The sequence below is a fragment of the Muscardinus avellanarius genome, assembly GCF_963383645.1.
Source record: "Muscardinus avellanarius genome assembly, chromosome: X".
NCBI lineage: Eukaryota > Metazoa > Chordata > Mammalia > Rodentia > Gliridae > Muscardinus > Muscardinus avellanarius.
The window spans coordinates 40,990,878-41,007,867 of NC_137792.1; the positions used below are offsets into that span (position 1 = coordinate 40,990,878).

General features: G+C 46.3%; 1 protein-coding gene across 1 annotated transcript; it reads left to right on the forward strand.

Moving 5' to 3' along the window:
- Positions 1 to 330: 330 nt before the first annotated feature.
- SSX4 (SSX family member 4) lies at positions 331 to 12,565 on the forward strand (the record flags this gene model as incomplete). The annotated part of the gene is made up of 9 exons (XM_080718861.1): positions 331 to 335; positions 4,832 to 4,946; positions 5,637 to 5,751; positions 5,820 to 5,822; positions 6,728 to 6,826; positions 7,718 to 7,816; positions 8,843 to 8,895; positions 10,885 to 11,011; positions 12,459 to 12,565. The coding sequence occupies 9 exons, from the start codon at positions 331 to 333 to the stop codon at positions 12,563 to 12,565; spliced, it is 723 nt and encodes a 240-aa protein (XP_080574987.1).
- Positions 12,566 to 16,990: the final 4,425 nt, after the last annotated feature.

Genomic DNA, 16,990 nt, shown 5'->3' on the forward strand with positions numbered 1-16,990 from the left:
GTGTACCTTGGAGGTAGAATGCCCCTGAGTTCAATTCCCAGCACCACAAATAAAAAATAAAAGCTGGAGCCGGGCATGGTGACGCACGCATATAATCCCCGCACTTGGGAGGCTGAGACAGGAGGATCGCGCAGGTTTGAAGCCAGCCTCAGCTACTGAGTGAGGCTCTCAGCAACTCAGTGAGACCCTGTTTCCAAGTAAAATATAAAATAGGTCTGGGAGTATAGCCCGGAGGTAGAAAGCCTCTGGGTTCCACCCCCAGTACCACCAAAAAAAAAAAAAATTATTAAAAGATAGAAATACAGAAAATAGTTACAGCCGCATGCCAAAATGGCGTGAGGTGGGGAGGGTGGCCAGGCCGACTCACCACTCCCCTGGACTTCCTTTTCTGTCCCAATTTCTCCCTAGCTTCCACATAGGAGGGAAAATATCTGACCTTTGGGGTATTTTTTGTGTGTGACGAACTCAATTATCTTAGTATTCCCTAGTTCCATCCATTTTCCCGCAAACGACATAATTTTGTTCTTGGAATAAACAATTGTAACCTTCAAAAACCAGACAACACTGCACACTCACTTCACCGTTCCCCCAAAGGTTTTTCTGACTTTTTTCTTTTTTTCTTTTTGCAGTACTAGGGATGGAATCCAGGGGCATTCTACCTCTGAGCTACACCCCCAGTCCTATTTTTTATTCTTTATTTTGAAACAGGGTCTCACTAAGTTGCAAAGGGCCTCACTAAGTAGCTGAGGCTGCCCAGGAACTGTGATCCTCCTGTCTCAGCCTCTCAAATGCTGGGATTATAAGTGTGCGCCACCACACTTGGCTTGACTTTTCTTTTTTGAAAAAAGGTTTTTTTTTTTTCACTCCTGGGGGTGGAACCCAGGGACATTCTACTTTCAAGCTATACCCCCAACCCTATTTATTTATTTATTTATTTATCGCAGTATTCTGGATGGAACCCAGGGGCGTTCTACCTGTAAGCTATATCCTCAGTCCTATTTTTAGTCCATTTATTTATGTATTGCAGGTCCGGGGATGGAACCCGGGGGCATTTGACCTCCGAGCTCCACACCCTGCCCTATTTATATTCTTTTTTTTTTTTTTTTTTGGTGGTGGTACTGGGTTTCCTGGAAGCCCTTCTACCTCCGGGCTACACTCCCAGACCTATTTTTACATTTTTTATTTGGAAACAGGGTCTCCTAAAGCCAGCTCGCGCGGCTGGCTTCGAACCTGCGCAATCTTCCTGTCTCTGCCTCCCAAGCGCGGGGATTATAAGCGTGCGCCACCACGCCCGGCCTATATTCTTTATTTTGAAACAGGGTCTCACTAAGTAGCTGAGGCTGTCCATCAACCGTGATCCTCCTGTCTTTGCTTTCCAAATGCTGAGATTACAAGCTTGCGCCACCACGCCCGACCTAATCTTTTTTTTTTTTTTTTTTTTTTTTTTTTTGCGGTACTGGGGGTGGAACCCAGAGGCTTTCTACCTCCGGGCTATACTCCCAGACCTTTTTTATATTTTATTTGGAAACAGGGTCTTACCAAGTTGCTAAAAGCCTCACTAAGTAGTTGAGGCTGGATTCGAACCCATGCGATCCTCCTGTCTCAGCCTCCCAAGCGCGGGGATGACAAGCGTGCGCCACCACACCCGGCAGGGACCTAGTCTTTTTATTTTTTGAAACAGGGTCTCAATGAGTTGTGAAGGGCCTCCTAAAGTAGCTAAGGATGTCCTGGAACCGTGATCCTCCTGTCTCTACCTCCCAAATGCTGGGGATTACAAGTATGCGCCACCACACCCAGTGCCAGCCTCTATTTTTAATTCTTTATTTGGAAACTGGGTCTCACTGAGTTGTAAAGGGCCTCAATAAGTAGCTGAGGTAATCTGAACCATGATCCTCCTTTGTCAGCCTCCTGAATGCTGGGATTACAAGTGTGCGCCACCACACTCAGCTTTCTTTTTAAATATATTTTTCTGGTACTGGGGATGGAACCCAGGGGCATTGTACCTCCGAGCCATCCCAACTCTCTTTTTTAGTCTCTTTTTTTTTTTGTAGTACTGGGGATGGAACCCAGGGGCATGGGCATTGTACCCTCTGAGCTATGGCCCCAGCCCTTTTTTTTAGTCTTTTATTAATTTTTTGTTGTTGTTGTTTTGTTTTGTTTGTTTTTTGTTTGTTTGTTTTTTTTTTTGGTGGCACTGGGGTTCCTGGAAGCCCTTTTACCTTCGGGCTACACTCCCAGACCTATTTTATATTTTTGAAACAGGGTCTATTACGCCAGCGCGGCTGGCTTCGAACCTGCGCGATCCTCCTGTCTCCGCCTCCCAAGCGCGGGGATTACAAGCGTGCGCCACCACGCCCGGCTTTTATTAATTTTTTGAAACAGGGTCTCACTGAGTTGTGAAGGTGCCTTGCTGGCCAGGAACCTCGATCCTTCAGTCTCTGCCTCCCAAATGCTGAGATTACACGTGTGTGTCACCACACCCGGCCCATTCTTTTTATTATTTATGTATTTGTTTATTTATTTTCTTTGTGTGTGGTACTAGGGATGGAACCCAGGGGCTTTCTAGCTCTGGGCTATACTCCCAGACCTATTTTCTATTTTATTTGGAGATAGGGTCTCACAAAGTTGATGAGAGCCTCACTAAGTAGCTGAGGCTGGCTTCAAACCTGTGTGATCCTCCTGTCTCAGCCTCCCAAGTACTGGGATTACATGCGTACACCACCATACCCGGCTAGTCTTTTTCTTTTTTCTTTTCCTTTTCTTTTTTTTTTTTTGCAGGTCCGGGGATGGAACTCAGGAGCATTTGACCTCCGAGCTACACCCCCTGCCCTGTTTTTTATTCTTTATTTTGAAATGGTCTAAGTTATGGAGGGCCTCACTAAGTAGCTGAGTCTGTCTGCGAACTGTGATCCTCCTGTGTCAGCCTCCCAAATGCTGGGATTACAAGCGTGCGCCACCATGCCTGGCTTAGTCTTTTTATTTTTAAAACAAGGTCTCACTGAGTTGTAAGTAGTGATCCTCTGGTCTCAGCCTCCCAAATGCTGGTATTAAAAGTGTGTGCCACCATGCCTGGCTCTTTTTTGAATTTTTAATTGATATAATTATTTTGTGTGTGTCTGTTTATATGTGGTACTAAGGATGAAACCCAGGGGCATTCTGCCTCCCTAACCCTATTTTATTTTTTATTTGGAAACAGTCTCACTAAGTTGCTGAGGGCCTCACTAAGTAGCTGAGCCTGGCTCAAACCTGCAATCCTCCTCTCAGCCTCCCAAGTACTGGCATCACAAGATCGCACCACCACGTCTAGCTCTTAACATAATAATTGTATATGTTTATGGTGTACAGTGAAAATTCAATACATGTACATGATATATTCTGATCAAATCAGGGTAATTTGGATTTCCCTATCTTTTTTGGGGTGGGGTAGGTGGTTGATACTGAACCCAGGAGCATACTGTACCTTTGACATAATCTCTTATGTCCTGTCTTATTTTTCATTTTGAAACAGGATTTTACTTAGTTGCTGAGGGCCTCACTACATTGCTGAGCCTTCCTTCAAACTGGCGATCCTCTGGTCTCTGCCTCCCAAGTATTGGGATTACAGGTGTGCACACCACACCTGGCTTCCCTATTCTTAACATTCAGCCTGTCTGTGTTTGGAACCTTCATACTTTTCTCTTCTGGTTTTTATAAAATACATAATCAGCTGTTATAAACCATAGTTTCCCTACTGTGCTGTAAAACACTAGGTCTTCTTCTCTAAATATATTTGGTACCCATATTGACCTCCCTCTAACCCTCTGCCTGCCCTTCCCAGCTACTAGTGACTATTCTACTCATGTCTTCTAAATCACTGTTTCTTCTTTCCTTCCTCCCCTCCCCCTTTCTTTCTCCCTTTTTTTTTCTTTTGGGATTGAACTAAGGAGAATTCTACTGCAAAGCTATCCCCCATCTCTATTTTTTGTTTTTGAAATAGGGTCTTGCTAAATTGCTGAGGCTGTTCTTGAACCTGCAGTCCTCTGTCTTAGCTTCCCAGTTACTGGGATTACAAGTGTGTGCCAATCGTGAACAGCTGAGAAATCAACTTTCTTACCTTCCACATGATTGAGAACATGTGTTGTCTTTCTGTGCCTAATTTATCCAACAAGTATCTTTCTATTTCACCTTCGGTTTAAGACAGCCCTGAGGAAACTGGCACAGTAGTTAGCCTGATGTCAGAGTCGAGCTGCTTCACTTTTGTTCAGAAAACTTGTCATCCCGCCGGGCGTAGTGGCGCACACGCTGGTCTTCCCAGCATTCAGGAGCCTGACACTGGAGGATCGCAGTTCCTAGACAGCCTCAGCTACTTAGTGAGGCCCTCTGCAACTCAGTGAGACCCTGTTTCAAATTGAATAAAATCTGGGTGTGGTGGCGCACGCTGTTAATCCCCGCACTCGGGAGGCAGAGACAGACGGATCACGCAGGTTCGAAGCCAGCCTCTCTGGCTTAAGAGACCCTTTTTCCAAATAAAAAAAAATATAAAATAGGTTTGGGAGTGTAGCTCGGAGGTAGAAGGGTCTCCAGGAACCCCAGTACCACAAAAAAAGAATAAAAACTAGGGCAGGGGATGTAGCTCGGAGGTCGAATGCCCCTGGGTTCCATCCCCAGCCCTGCAAAAACAAAACAAAAAAACAAAAAACCTGTCATCCCCAACCACTCCTTTGTCCAGACCCTTCTTCCCACCTGACTTGCCCTGCATCCTTCCTCGAGGACAGACAAGTTCAGGATGGAGAAAAATCAAACCTATTTTCAGGTGACTGGTGCCTTTCCTCTGTGCTGTCTCCCTCCATAGGACTTTTGGTCTTCTGGCTGGAAAGAATCGGACTGTTCTCAGTGCCATGGACCAAGACAGCTCCTTGCCAAAGAGCCCCAAGGAAGATGCTCAGAAATCGGACAAGAAATCCAAGGTGAGGCAATCTGGAGGGGATTGAAGAGTAGCCAGAGCTGGGCGTGGTGGCACACCCTTATAATCCCAGTACTTAGGAGGCTGAGACAGGAGGATCGCAGGTTTAGCGGCCAGCCTCAGCTACTTAGTGAGACCCTGTTTCAACATAAGTAATACAAAATGGGGTGGGGTAGTAACTTGGAGGTAGAATGCCCCTGAGTTCAATCCCTAGTAACACACACACGTGCACGCACACACACACACACACACACACACACACACGTGCACACACACACTCACATGACAGAGGACAGTATCAGTGAGCAGAGTTTTCCAGAGATGACAACAGAGGCAGGGGATGGGTAGGGTCTCAGGTGCTGGTTGAAAGCCTTGGGAACTTCACAGCCTCACTGTCCTCCGTAGCATCCCCGGAGACTACAAGTCTGGGCTTTGCACTACATTCAGTGATCTTAGTCTACTCAGGAAGGTGGGAGGAGAGTAAGCCTGCAGCATTAAGCACCTACTGTATACCAGGGGAAAGCTGACGCAATGGTGCCCCGTCCTCTCATCCATAACATTACCCAGGAGATATAATCTCCAGTTCCCAGATCCACTACAGAGGTCCCACAGCAGAGAAAGAGACCTGGACCCAATGGCCTGGGCCACCAGCTGAGTGAGTGGCTGCCAGAATTGACTTTTCCTTCTTTTCTAGGCCTTCGATGATGTTTCCAAATACTTCTCTAAGACAGAGTGGTCAAAGCTGAGCTATTCGGAGAAAATCACCTACGTTTACATGAAAAGAAACTACAGCACCATGAATAGTCTAGGTAACAGGACAAGCCTGGAAATACGTGGGAATCCCTTGACCCCTTTCCGTGCTGTGGCTTCATTTTAGGCGGTAACAAGCGCCTTCCACTTTCTTTTTGTTTGGGGAGAGATGTCAAAGCAGTTTCTGAGCATCCTGCTTTTTTTTTTTTTTTTTTTTTTTTTGTGGTACTGGGGATGGAACCCTTCTACCTCCGGGCTACACTCCCAGACCTATTTTTATATTTTTATTTGGAAACAGCGAGGCTGGCTTCGAACCTGCGCGATCCTCTTGTTTGCCTCCCAAGCGCAGGGATTACAAGCGTGCGTCACCTCGCCCGGCATGCATCCTGCATTTTTTTATACCCCATGCAGGGCTGAGAGTGAAGGCTGGCCACCTCACAGCTCAGACCTGCATCCTGTACATTTCTCTCCCACCCAGCTTGGTTCGGATAGGCCTTACCATATGCATGGTTTCTCGGCAAATCCCATCCTCATCCCTCCTCTCAGGTTGTCTCCTTATTTTTTTTTTGTACCGAGGGTTAAACCCAAGTGTGTTGTTCTACCTCTGAGCTATACCCCCCAGCTCTCTTTTATTTTATTTTATATTTTGTGGTACTGGGAATGGACCCCAGGGGCATTCTACCTCTGAGCTACACTCCTAGCCCTATTTTATTTTATTTTATTTTATCTTATTTTCTCAGTTGCTGAAAGTTACTACTTGCTGAGGATATCCTAGAACCTATGATCCTCCTGTCTCATCATCCCACGTACTGGGATTACAAGCATGCACCACCATACTCGGCTATTATTTCATATTTTTATTTTTGAAACAGAGTCTCACTAAGTTGTAAAGAAGGCCTCACTAAGTTGCTGAGGCTGGCCTTGAACCTGTGATCTTCTGTCTCAGCCCCCCAAGTACTGGGATTACAGGTGTACGTGCTAACACACTCAGCTTCAGGTTGTCTTTTAAGGAACAGACATTCTGCTTCTTTGCAGGCCTCAGAGCCACCGTCCCAACCTTCATGAGTGATAATAGACAGAACTTTCAATACCAAAGCGATGATTCTGATGAAGATCCCAACCGCGCAAGTCAGAGTGAGTGGACCAGGGACCCCAACTCTTTTTTAGTCCCGCTGCCTGGGAAAGGCTCACAGGATGCTCTTGCCCTCTCACGAACATTGTACTGAGTGGAAAAGATTTGAGGCAGAAGGTTAAGCACAGGAATCACTCATAAAATTTGGAAACATAAACAAACATGAACACATATTTGATGTGTAACATGTAAAACCCAATTCAGGAGCGGGGCTGTAAGGGAGCGAGGAATGGATTGGTGGGGGCTGTACAGAGGGTTACAGCGGTGGCTTTTGAGGAGTGCTTTCTTTTCTTGTTTGTTTGTCTGTTTTTGATGCTAGGGATTGAACACAGAGGCATTCTACCTACAAGCTACATCCCCAGCTCTATTTTATATATGTGTGTGTGTGTGTGTGTGTATGTGTGTGTGTGTGGTACTGGGGGGGAAACCCAGGGACTTTTCTACCTCCGGGTTATACTCCCAGACCTATTTTATACTGTTTTCAGAAACAGGGTCTCACTAAGTTGCTGAGAGCCTCTAAGTAGCTGAGTCTGGCTTCGAACCTGTGCGATTCTCCTGTCTCCGCCTCCCAAGCGCGGGGATTATAAGCGTGCGCCACCACGCCCGGCTCTGTTTTATATTTTATTTTTGAAATAGGATTTCACTATATATAGCTGATACTGGCTGTAAACTTGCGATCCTTCTGTCACAACCTCTCAAGTACTAGGATTGCCAGGGAGCCACCACCACATCTGGCTTTATTTTTTTATTTTGAAACAGCGTCTCACTAAGTTGCTAAGGCAGATTTGGATCCTCCTGTCTCGGCCTCCGAAGTACTGGAATTACAGGTGTGCACGCCAACATGCCCAGCTTCAGGTTGTCTCTTAAGGAACAGACATTTTGCTTCTTTTCAGGCCGCAGGGCCACTCTTCCAACCTTCATGCGTCCTAACAAAGAGAACGTTCAGTTCCAAAGTGATGTTTCTGATGAGGATCTCAACCACAAGAGTCAGGGTGAGTGGACCAGGGATCCCAACTCTCTTCAGTCCCGCTGCCTGGGAAAGGCTCACAGATTGCCCTTGCTCCCTTAAAAACATTGTACTGAGTGGAAAAGAGTCCAGGCAAAAGTTACGCACAGGGATCACGCATAGAATTTTTTTTTTTTTTTTTTTTTTGCGTGGCACTGGGGTTCCTGGAAGCCCTTCTACCTCCAGGCTACACTCCCAGACCTATTTTATATTTTTATCTGGAAACAGGGTCTCTTAAGCCATCACGGCTGGCTTCAAACCTGCGTCATTCTCCTGTCTCCACCTCCCAAACGCAGGGATTACAAGCGTGCGCCACCACGCCAGGCTCACGCATAGAATTTTTTTTTTTTTTTTTTTGGTGGTACTGGGGGTGGAACCCAGAGGCTTTCTACCTCCGGGCTATACTCCCAGACCTATTTTATATTTTATATGGAAACAGGGTCTCATTAAGTTGCTGAGAGCCTCACTAAGTAGCTGAGGCTGGCTTCGAACCTGTGCGATCCTCCTGTCTCAGCCTCCCAAGCGCGGGGATTACAAGCGTGCACCACCATGCCCGGCCTTAGTCCTTTTTTATTTTTTGAAAACAAGGTCTCACTGAGTTGTGAAGGGCCTCGCTAAGTAGTAGCTGAGGCTGTTGGCAAACTGCAATCCTGTCCCTGCCTCCCGAATGCTGGGATTACAAGCAGGCGCCACCACGCCCAGCTGATTTTTAATTATCATACATCTCTAAGTGTGTACAGTTCAAGTTCTCAGCCAGTATATTTCCTTAGGGGGAAATAAGAGATATGTAATAGAATAGAATAAAGCATGGAGCTTAATCCATATTTTATACACTAGCAGAAGGAAATTTCTGAATTGATGCTGCAAATACCCAAACTATTACTAAAGGTAACTCACAAGTCACTCTCCAACAGTGGCTAGTCTCCTAACTCTCTGCTCCAGCATTCCCTAATACGATACGAATCTGGAATTTGAAAATATTAACTAAGATGAAAAACCCTGACTCTTCCAGATGAACAACCGCCTGCGGAGACTTCTGCCATGAAAAAGAAAACATACCTGAGGGTGAGTAGCTCCCAAATTTAAAGGACCAGAGCACCTTTGTTCCTCCACGCATGTCAGTATGGGTAAGAGTGGGACAGTGTCGAGAGATAGTCCTAGCCCTCGCTGCCTCCCTAGCTTCAACTCTATGGGTGGTTTTTTTGTTTGTGGGGTTGGAAATTGAATCTAGGGCCTCACAGGCTAAGCATGCACTCTGGCACTCAGCCCCAGCCCCAGCCCCACACATCTCTTCATCACAGTGCCCGATGGAGCATCCACAGCTAGATAATACCTAACAACACCGTGACTGCTAATTTTTTGTGTGTTTTCATAATAATGCCAGATATGAAACAAGTTGCATGTATTAATTAATTTAATCCTTAAGAAAGCATCTATGACATTGTTTCTATCATCTCAAAATAATGATTTGGAGGGCATTAGGAATGCTGGAGATGGGAGCCAGGGCCTTGAGTATTCCAGATGAGCGTTCTGCCACTGAGTCACACTCTCAGGCGCTCTGTCCATTTTCACGTTTGCTCTCCTAATGACCTAGCAAGACCCTGTTTAATAAAAAAAAACAATTTGTGGTGCTGGAGATTGAATCCAGGGATGATATAACTGTGAGCTACACCCCCAGCCCTCTTTTATTTTGAAACAAGGTCTCACTAATTTGCAGAGGCTGGTGGTGAACCTGCAATCCTCCTTTCTCAGCTTCCCAAGTACTGAGATTATAAACCTGTACCACCATGCCTGGCTTTTTTTTTTCTTTTTCTTTTTTTTTTTTTTTTGGTGGTGGTACTGGGGTTCCTGGAAGCCCTTCTACCTCCGGGCTACACTCCCAGACCTATTTTTACATTTTTATTTGGAAACAGGGTCTCCTAAGCCAGCGCGCCCGGCTGGCTTCGAATCTGCGCGATCCTCCTGTCTCTGCCTCCCAAGCGCGGGGATTACAAGCGTGTGCCACCACGCCTGGCTGGCTTTTTTTTTTTTTAATGTGTGTGGTAGAGAGAATGGAATTCAGGGGCATTCTACCTCCGAGCTACACCTTCAGCCCTATGTTTTATTCTTTATTTTGAATCAGGACCTCAAAATAAAGTAGCTAAGGCTGGCTGAGAACCTGGGATCCTCCTCAGCCTTCCAAGTACTGGGATTACAAGCATGTTTCACCACGCCTGGCCATTAAAAAATATTTTTTTTTGTAGTACTTGAGATGGAACCCAGGGCATTCATCTCTGAACTACATGCCCAGTCCTATTTTTATTTTCTGCGGGTCTGGGGGTGGAACCCAGGGACATTCGACCCCCAAACTACACCCCCAGCCCTATTTTTTATTCCTTATTTTGAAACAGGGTCTCACTGATTTGCAGAGGGCCTCGCTAAGTAGCTGAGGCTGTCTGCAAATCGCGATCCTCCACTCTCAGCCTCCTGAATGCTGGGATTACAAGCGTGTGCCACCACGCCCGGCTTCCACTCCTATTTTATATTATTTATTTTGAAACAAGGTCTCACTGAGGTGCAGAGTGCTTCACTAAGTAGCTGAGGCTGGCCGCAAACCTCGATCCTCCTGTCTCAACCTCCCGAATGCTGAGATTACAAGTGTGCACCACCACGCCCAGCTAAAAAAAATTTTTTTAAGGTCTGGGGGTGTAGTTCAGAGGTAGAATGTTCCTGGGTTCAACCCCAGTGCTCCTACTAATCATAGCAGTAATAATGACAACAACAACAACAATAATAATAATAATAATAATAATAATAATCTTGTTCTGTTGGTAAGAATGTCAGTCTGGACAGAGCATAAAGACAAGCATTCAACTCCTGGAAACACCCATCATTTAGGTCATCCCTTTCCTTTTTGACATCCCAGGTCCCTCATAATTTAGGTCTGAATAAAGTGGTCTCCCAGGGGTGAGGGGAACATAATTTAGGGTAATGCATGGAAAGCTACTTTGCAAGCTCTAAAGCACTAGAGAAATGCCATTAACACTGTTTGTATGTGACCTTCACATTTAAAAGATGCCCAGTAAGCTATGCAAGGAAGAAAGTAGTGTGAAGGAAATGCCAGGAGCGATTGGCTCAGAAGACAACCAGCAGCAGCCGGCAGGTGCGAGCGCCCCAAAGCCGCAGCATGAGAAGGAATCAGGTGAGAATAAACAATTTGAGAACAATCCCTTGGGCTTCCCTGGCTCTCTCCAAAGGTGTGATCTTGGTGTGGCACAGACCCCTGACAGATTTGGATCCAGAGAGCTGAGGAATTCACCCACTGCCAGGGGAGTCCGTAGAACATAACTTGAGAAATGCAGGTGACTAGTCCATCCATCTCAAAGCCATTTGACTTTTGATGAAGTCTTCTAAATCCTGTGAGCTCCAGATTCTTAGTTCATAAAATGGAATTAAAGCCGAGCATGGTAGCACACACCTGTAACCGCAGTACTTAGGAGGCTGAGGCAGGAGGATCACAGGTTGGAGGACAGCCGTTGTAATGAGACTCTTAGCAACCTAATGAGACCCTGTTTCAAAATACAAATAAAAGCTGGGCGTGGCAAAGCATGTTTGTTAATGCCAGTGCTTGAGAGGTTGAGACAGGAGGATCGTAGGTTCACAGCGACCAGCCTCATATACTTAGTGAGGCCTCTGCAACTCAGTGAGACCCTGTTTCAAAATAAAGAATAAAAAACAGGGCTAGGGGTGTTGCTTGGAGGTCGAATGTCCCTGGGTTCCATCCCTGGTACAAAAAAGAATTAATAATTATAGTTCAGCTGGGCATAGTGGTGCACACCTATAATCCTAGTACATGTGATGCCAAGACAGGAGGATTGCAAATTCAAGGCCAGCCTCAGCAACTTAGGCCATCAGCAACTTAGACCATGTTTTAAAAATAAAGTAAAATAGGGCTGGGGTGTAGCTCAGAGATAGAATCAATCCACAGCACCATAAATAAATAAATAAATAGATAGACTCACGGCTCAGAAATTGTTTGGAAGCATAATATCTAGAAAGCCTTTCCGCATGGAAGTTGCTCAGGTAATTGTACTCTATGTGACAGCCTGGGAGTGTATGTTACTCAGCTCAATGCCTGGCATGCAGCACACTCTTCACAAAGACTTGCTAAATGAAAAAAGTGAGTGTTCCAATAAGAAGAAGTCATGATTTTTTTTTTTTTTTTTTTTAGGTACTGGGGATTGAACCCAGGGGCATCCTACCTCTAAGTTACACCTCCAGCCCTTTTTAAGTTTTTGTTTTGAAACAGGGTCATCTTGCTAGGTTGCTGAGAATCTAGCTAAGTTGCTGATTCCGGCCTCGAACCTACAACCCTCCTGTTTCAGCCTCCCAAGTACTAGGATTACAGGCATGGGTCACCACGCCCAGCCCAGCGAGGTTAGGAGTTTAAACTTGAGCATGGGAGGGGCCAGAAGCTAACAGTTGAAGTAGGATTTGGTCTGTATTGGTTACCGGTCTGATGTCTCAGCCAGAAGATATAAAAGCCAGAGCCTGTGAGCACTTGGGAGGGACAAGGCATCCCCTTTTTGAAGATGGCCTAAAACTCCCCACACTACCTAACTCTTATTTACCTGCATTCCCCATCTTAGGATTCAGGAAGAGAGGGGTGAGTGTCTGGAGCCACCGATTGAGGGAGAGGAAGTATCTTGTGATATATGAGGAGATAAGCGACCCTGAAGAAGAGGAAGAAGACTAAGTTTGTAAGTAACCCTGGGATACATCTCCATACCCCTGCAGATGTGCCCTTCCATTAGAGTACTGGGCTTTCAGCTGGTCACTTGTTCCCCCAAAGCATTGACGTCTCATGATCCCTTGGGGTGCCCTAAGGGGGCCAAATGAGATTTCCCATGCTTTTTCTGCTCCCTACTCTGTATATCTGGGGATTTTCCCTGCCCAGGATAATGTGGGCTCCCAGAACCCAGGTCAGCTCCCAAAATGCAGGCCACACCTTCCTCTAGCCTAGGAATTCACAGCACCTTGTTGGCGAGTCTTTGTGACCTGAGTAGAGGCAGGACAAGAGCTTGCAGGCCATGAGGAGTTGACAACTGAGTTACCAGGCAATAGAAACTCACTGTCACTGTTTTATTTTTTTTATTTATTTTTATTCTTATTTATTTATTTATTTATTTGCGGGTCTGGGGATGGAACCCAGGGGCATTTGACATCTGAGCCACACCCCCTGCCCAATTTTTTTATTCTTTATTTTGAAACCGGGTCTCACTGAGTCGCAGAGGGCCTCACTAAGTAGCTGAGGCTGTCCGCGAACCGCGATCCTCCGGTCTCAGCCTCCCGAATGCTGGGATTACAAGCGTGCGCCACCACGCCCGGCTATTTTTTTTTTTTTTGCAAGCTTAAGCAAATGTTATTTGTGTGTGTGTGTGTGTGTGTGTGTGTGTGTGTGTGAGTGTTACTGGGTGTGGAACCCAGAGGCTTTCTACCCCCGGGCTACACTCCCAGACCTATTTTATATTTTATTAGGAAACAGGGTCTCACTAAGTTGCTGAGAGCCTCACTCAGTAGCTGAGGCTGGCTTCGAACCCGTGCGATCCTCCTGTCTCAGCCTCCCAAGTGCAGGGATTACAAGCGTGCGCCACCACGCCCAGGTTAAGCAAATGTTATTATTACAAAGGTAGAAAGAAGGGACAGAAGTAGGAAGCACTGCATCAGAGAGAGGGATGTAGTGGAGTGACTTGAAAATAAGACGCTCTCTTTTATTATTATTATTATTTTTTTGGTGGTCCTGGGTTTTCCTGGAAGCCCTTCTACCTCCGGGCTACACTCCCAGACCTATTTTCTATTGTATTTGGAAACAGGGTCTCACTGAGTTGCCGAGAGCCTCACTCAGTAGCTGAGGCTGGCTTCGAACCTGCGCGATCCTCCTGTCTCCGCCTCCCAAGCGCGGGGATTACAAGCGTGCGCCGCCACGCCCGGCTCTTTTATTATTTTTAAGCTTTTTTTGGTACTGGGGATTAAGCCCAGGGTCATTCTACCCCTGAGATATACCCCCAGCCCTTTTATTGTTTTGTTTTGAAACAGGATCTTGCTAGTTTGCTGAGAGTCTCACCAAATTGCCGAGGCTGGCCTCAAACCTGCAGTTTTCTATCTCAGCCTCCCAAGTACTGGGATTACAGGTATGTCCCACTACACCTGGCTCACTGTCACTTGTTTTCTCCTCAGCATCAGGGATGTGACATGTGCCCAGGCTGAGGAGCAGAATGTAGCAGCCTTTCACAATTATGGGCACAGCTGTGAATTCATGGCCATCAGGTGGATAGCAGGTGAAAGGAAGAATTCACAACAGTGAAAAGTTAAGATTATTGTTCTTACCATGTGCCAGGCACTGTTAGCGTCATTGTGTGATGAGCACTCTGTTTAACATCATTCTTACTGTATGATGAGCACTGTGTAACATCCTTAACCGTGTGCCAAGAACTGTTAGCGTTGTTCTGTGTGATGAGCACTGTGTTTAGCATCGTTCTAACTGTGCCGAGCATTCTGTTAGCATCATGCTTACCACATGATAAGCACTTAGTATTGTTCTTACTGTGTGACAGGCACTATGTCAGATATCAGTAGTTTGTTGAGCAGACATAACTAATGCATGGTTCTGTCTGTTAACCCCATTGGCCTATCTTCAAGTACAAGCACTGTGAGATATTTTCTGCAAAGAATAGCACTTGCCCTAGATGTAACAACCGAGGGCAGTTCTTGTTGAATTCCAGACTTTTTTCTCCTCATTTACATATGCACAGGGCATCACTACTAAGGTGACTGGACAAGTCCCTTGCGTTCCGTTTCCTTTTCAGCGCATGCCTCATGCTGGCAACTGCCATCATCCATTTACTTACCGACAGTTAATAAACATTTGCAAATGTTGCCCAGTTGTTGGCTCCTTTTGTTCTTGTATACACAGCTCCGCACCATGGGTGTTTTTAGGACAGATTCCTAGAAGCAGAATCACTGCATGGAAGGAGTCATTCACTCAACACCTAGCGGGAGGATATCACTGTCCGAGGTCCTGAAGAGACAATATGGGACAAGGCAGACAAATGTCCCTGCCCACGTAAAGGTGGTATTCTAGTGGCGGATGTTTCCAGTTTTTATGTTGATAGACACCGCACACCTCAGTTCTGGTGTGTGTGTGTGTGTGTGTGTGTGTGTGTGTGTGTGTGAATGATACTGGAGATTGAGCCCAGGGGCGTTCTACTTCCAAGCTACACCCCCAGCCCGATTTAATTTTGAAAGTTACTAAGAACCTTGCTAAGTTAAGGAGGCTGGCCGTGAACTAGTGATCCTCCTGTCCCAGCATCACAAGTACTGGGCTGGGGTGGTATATTGCAGGTGGTAAGACACCTTGGTCTGCCCTCTGAATGGTCTTCAGGTTCAGGGGTGGGGTAGTCCCTTGGGGAATGTGTGGGAGGAAGGCAATAAAACCATTGCTGGACTGGGGAATATTAAAGGATCAGGAAGGAGTATCCACAGTATGCCATAGGGCAAGGATAGAAGGATCTACTTTGTCTCAAGGCATGAGGCCAACAGATGGAAAAGCCCACCAGAGAAGGCATGAGACTCCCATCAAGGGTCTCCTAACCAAGGGCCTGGGGGCTGTGGTAGGTTCGAAGACTTGGGACCCCGGCAGTCCTCATCCAGATATATGATCGCAGGATACACATGTGCACTAGCTCTGGGGAAAGAAAGGAGGGTATCTTGGAACAAACCATTATGTGTTGAGGGACATCAAAACCACCAACAATGGGCTAGGACTATAGATCAGTGAAAGTGCACTTTAAGCATGCTCAAGGCCCTGGGCTCCATTCCCAACACCTAAAAAAGCCACCAATGGGCATGAAACACCAGCCCCAAATGAGAGAATTGGAGCTATTTTGTGTGTGTGTGTGTGTGTGTGTGTGTGTGTGTGTGTGTGTGTGTGATACTGGGGATTGAATTTAGGGGCATACTACCTCCACACTACACCTCCAGGCCTTTTAACTTTTGTTGTTTTGCAACTGGGTCTCTAGGTTGATGAGAGTTTCACTACTTGCCGAGGCTGTCCTTGAATCTGCAATCTTCCTGTCTCAGCCTTCCAAATATTGGGATTACAGGTGTGTACCACTATACCTAGAAGATTGGAGCTATTTTGAACTTGGCTTCCCAGCTTGCTCCCATCCTTGGGAAGCAGACACTATCATCACAGTGCCGACACTGTAGATGAGAGATGGAGATTCGGATGTCTTGCCAAAGCTTCTATAGCCGGGATGTGCAGGAGGGGCTGGGCTAGACCTCTCCATGACTTCAGAGACATTAAGCAGGACAAGTGTGCCTGGTGGGGATAGAGAGAATGGAACGACCCAATTTCTGTTCTAGATCTCATGGTGGAGGATTTGGAATCATTTTTCCACAATAAGGAGCGATCCCAGAGAGAAAATGCAGGAAGAGAGAGGCCAGAGTCCTGGTGGCCCTGTTCAGAGGCTCACCCCACGGGAAAACTTATCAGTGTTGGGAAGGAAGGGAGGGATGGAGGAAGGGAGGATGGATAGATTAGTCAGTGGTAAAAGAAGAAAGAAGCCAGGCGTGGTGGCGCACGCTTGTAATCCCAGCACTTGGGAGGCTGAGACAGGAGAATCACACAGGTCCGAAGCCAACCTCAGCTACTGAGTGAGGCTCTCAGCAACGTAGTGAGACCCTGTTTCCAAGTAAAAAGTATAAAATAGGTCTAGGAGTATAGCCCAGAGGTAGAAAAGCCACTGGGTTCCACCCCCAGTTCCACAAAAAATAGAATAAATAAAGAGAGAAGGGGGAACTTTTCTTGCATTTCAGCTTCTCAACTCCAGGTTGATGGGAGTTACAGACTGAGGATAGGGATGATGAGGGAGAGGGAGAGGCTAATAAAGGGGAGGACTGTTCACATATTTTCTGGGGATAGGTAGAGATCTTCCAGGAATCTGGGTGTGCACTGTTTTCACAGGTTTTTGTTTGTTTTTTGTGGTACTGGGGATGGAACCCAGGGGCATTTTACCTTCGAGCTACACCCCCTTATTTTGAAACAGGGTCTCACTGAGTTGCGAAGGGCCTCACAAAGTAGCTGAGGCTGTCCGCAACCCACGATCCTCTAGTCTCAGCC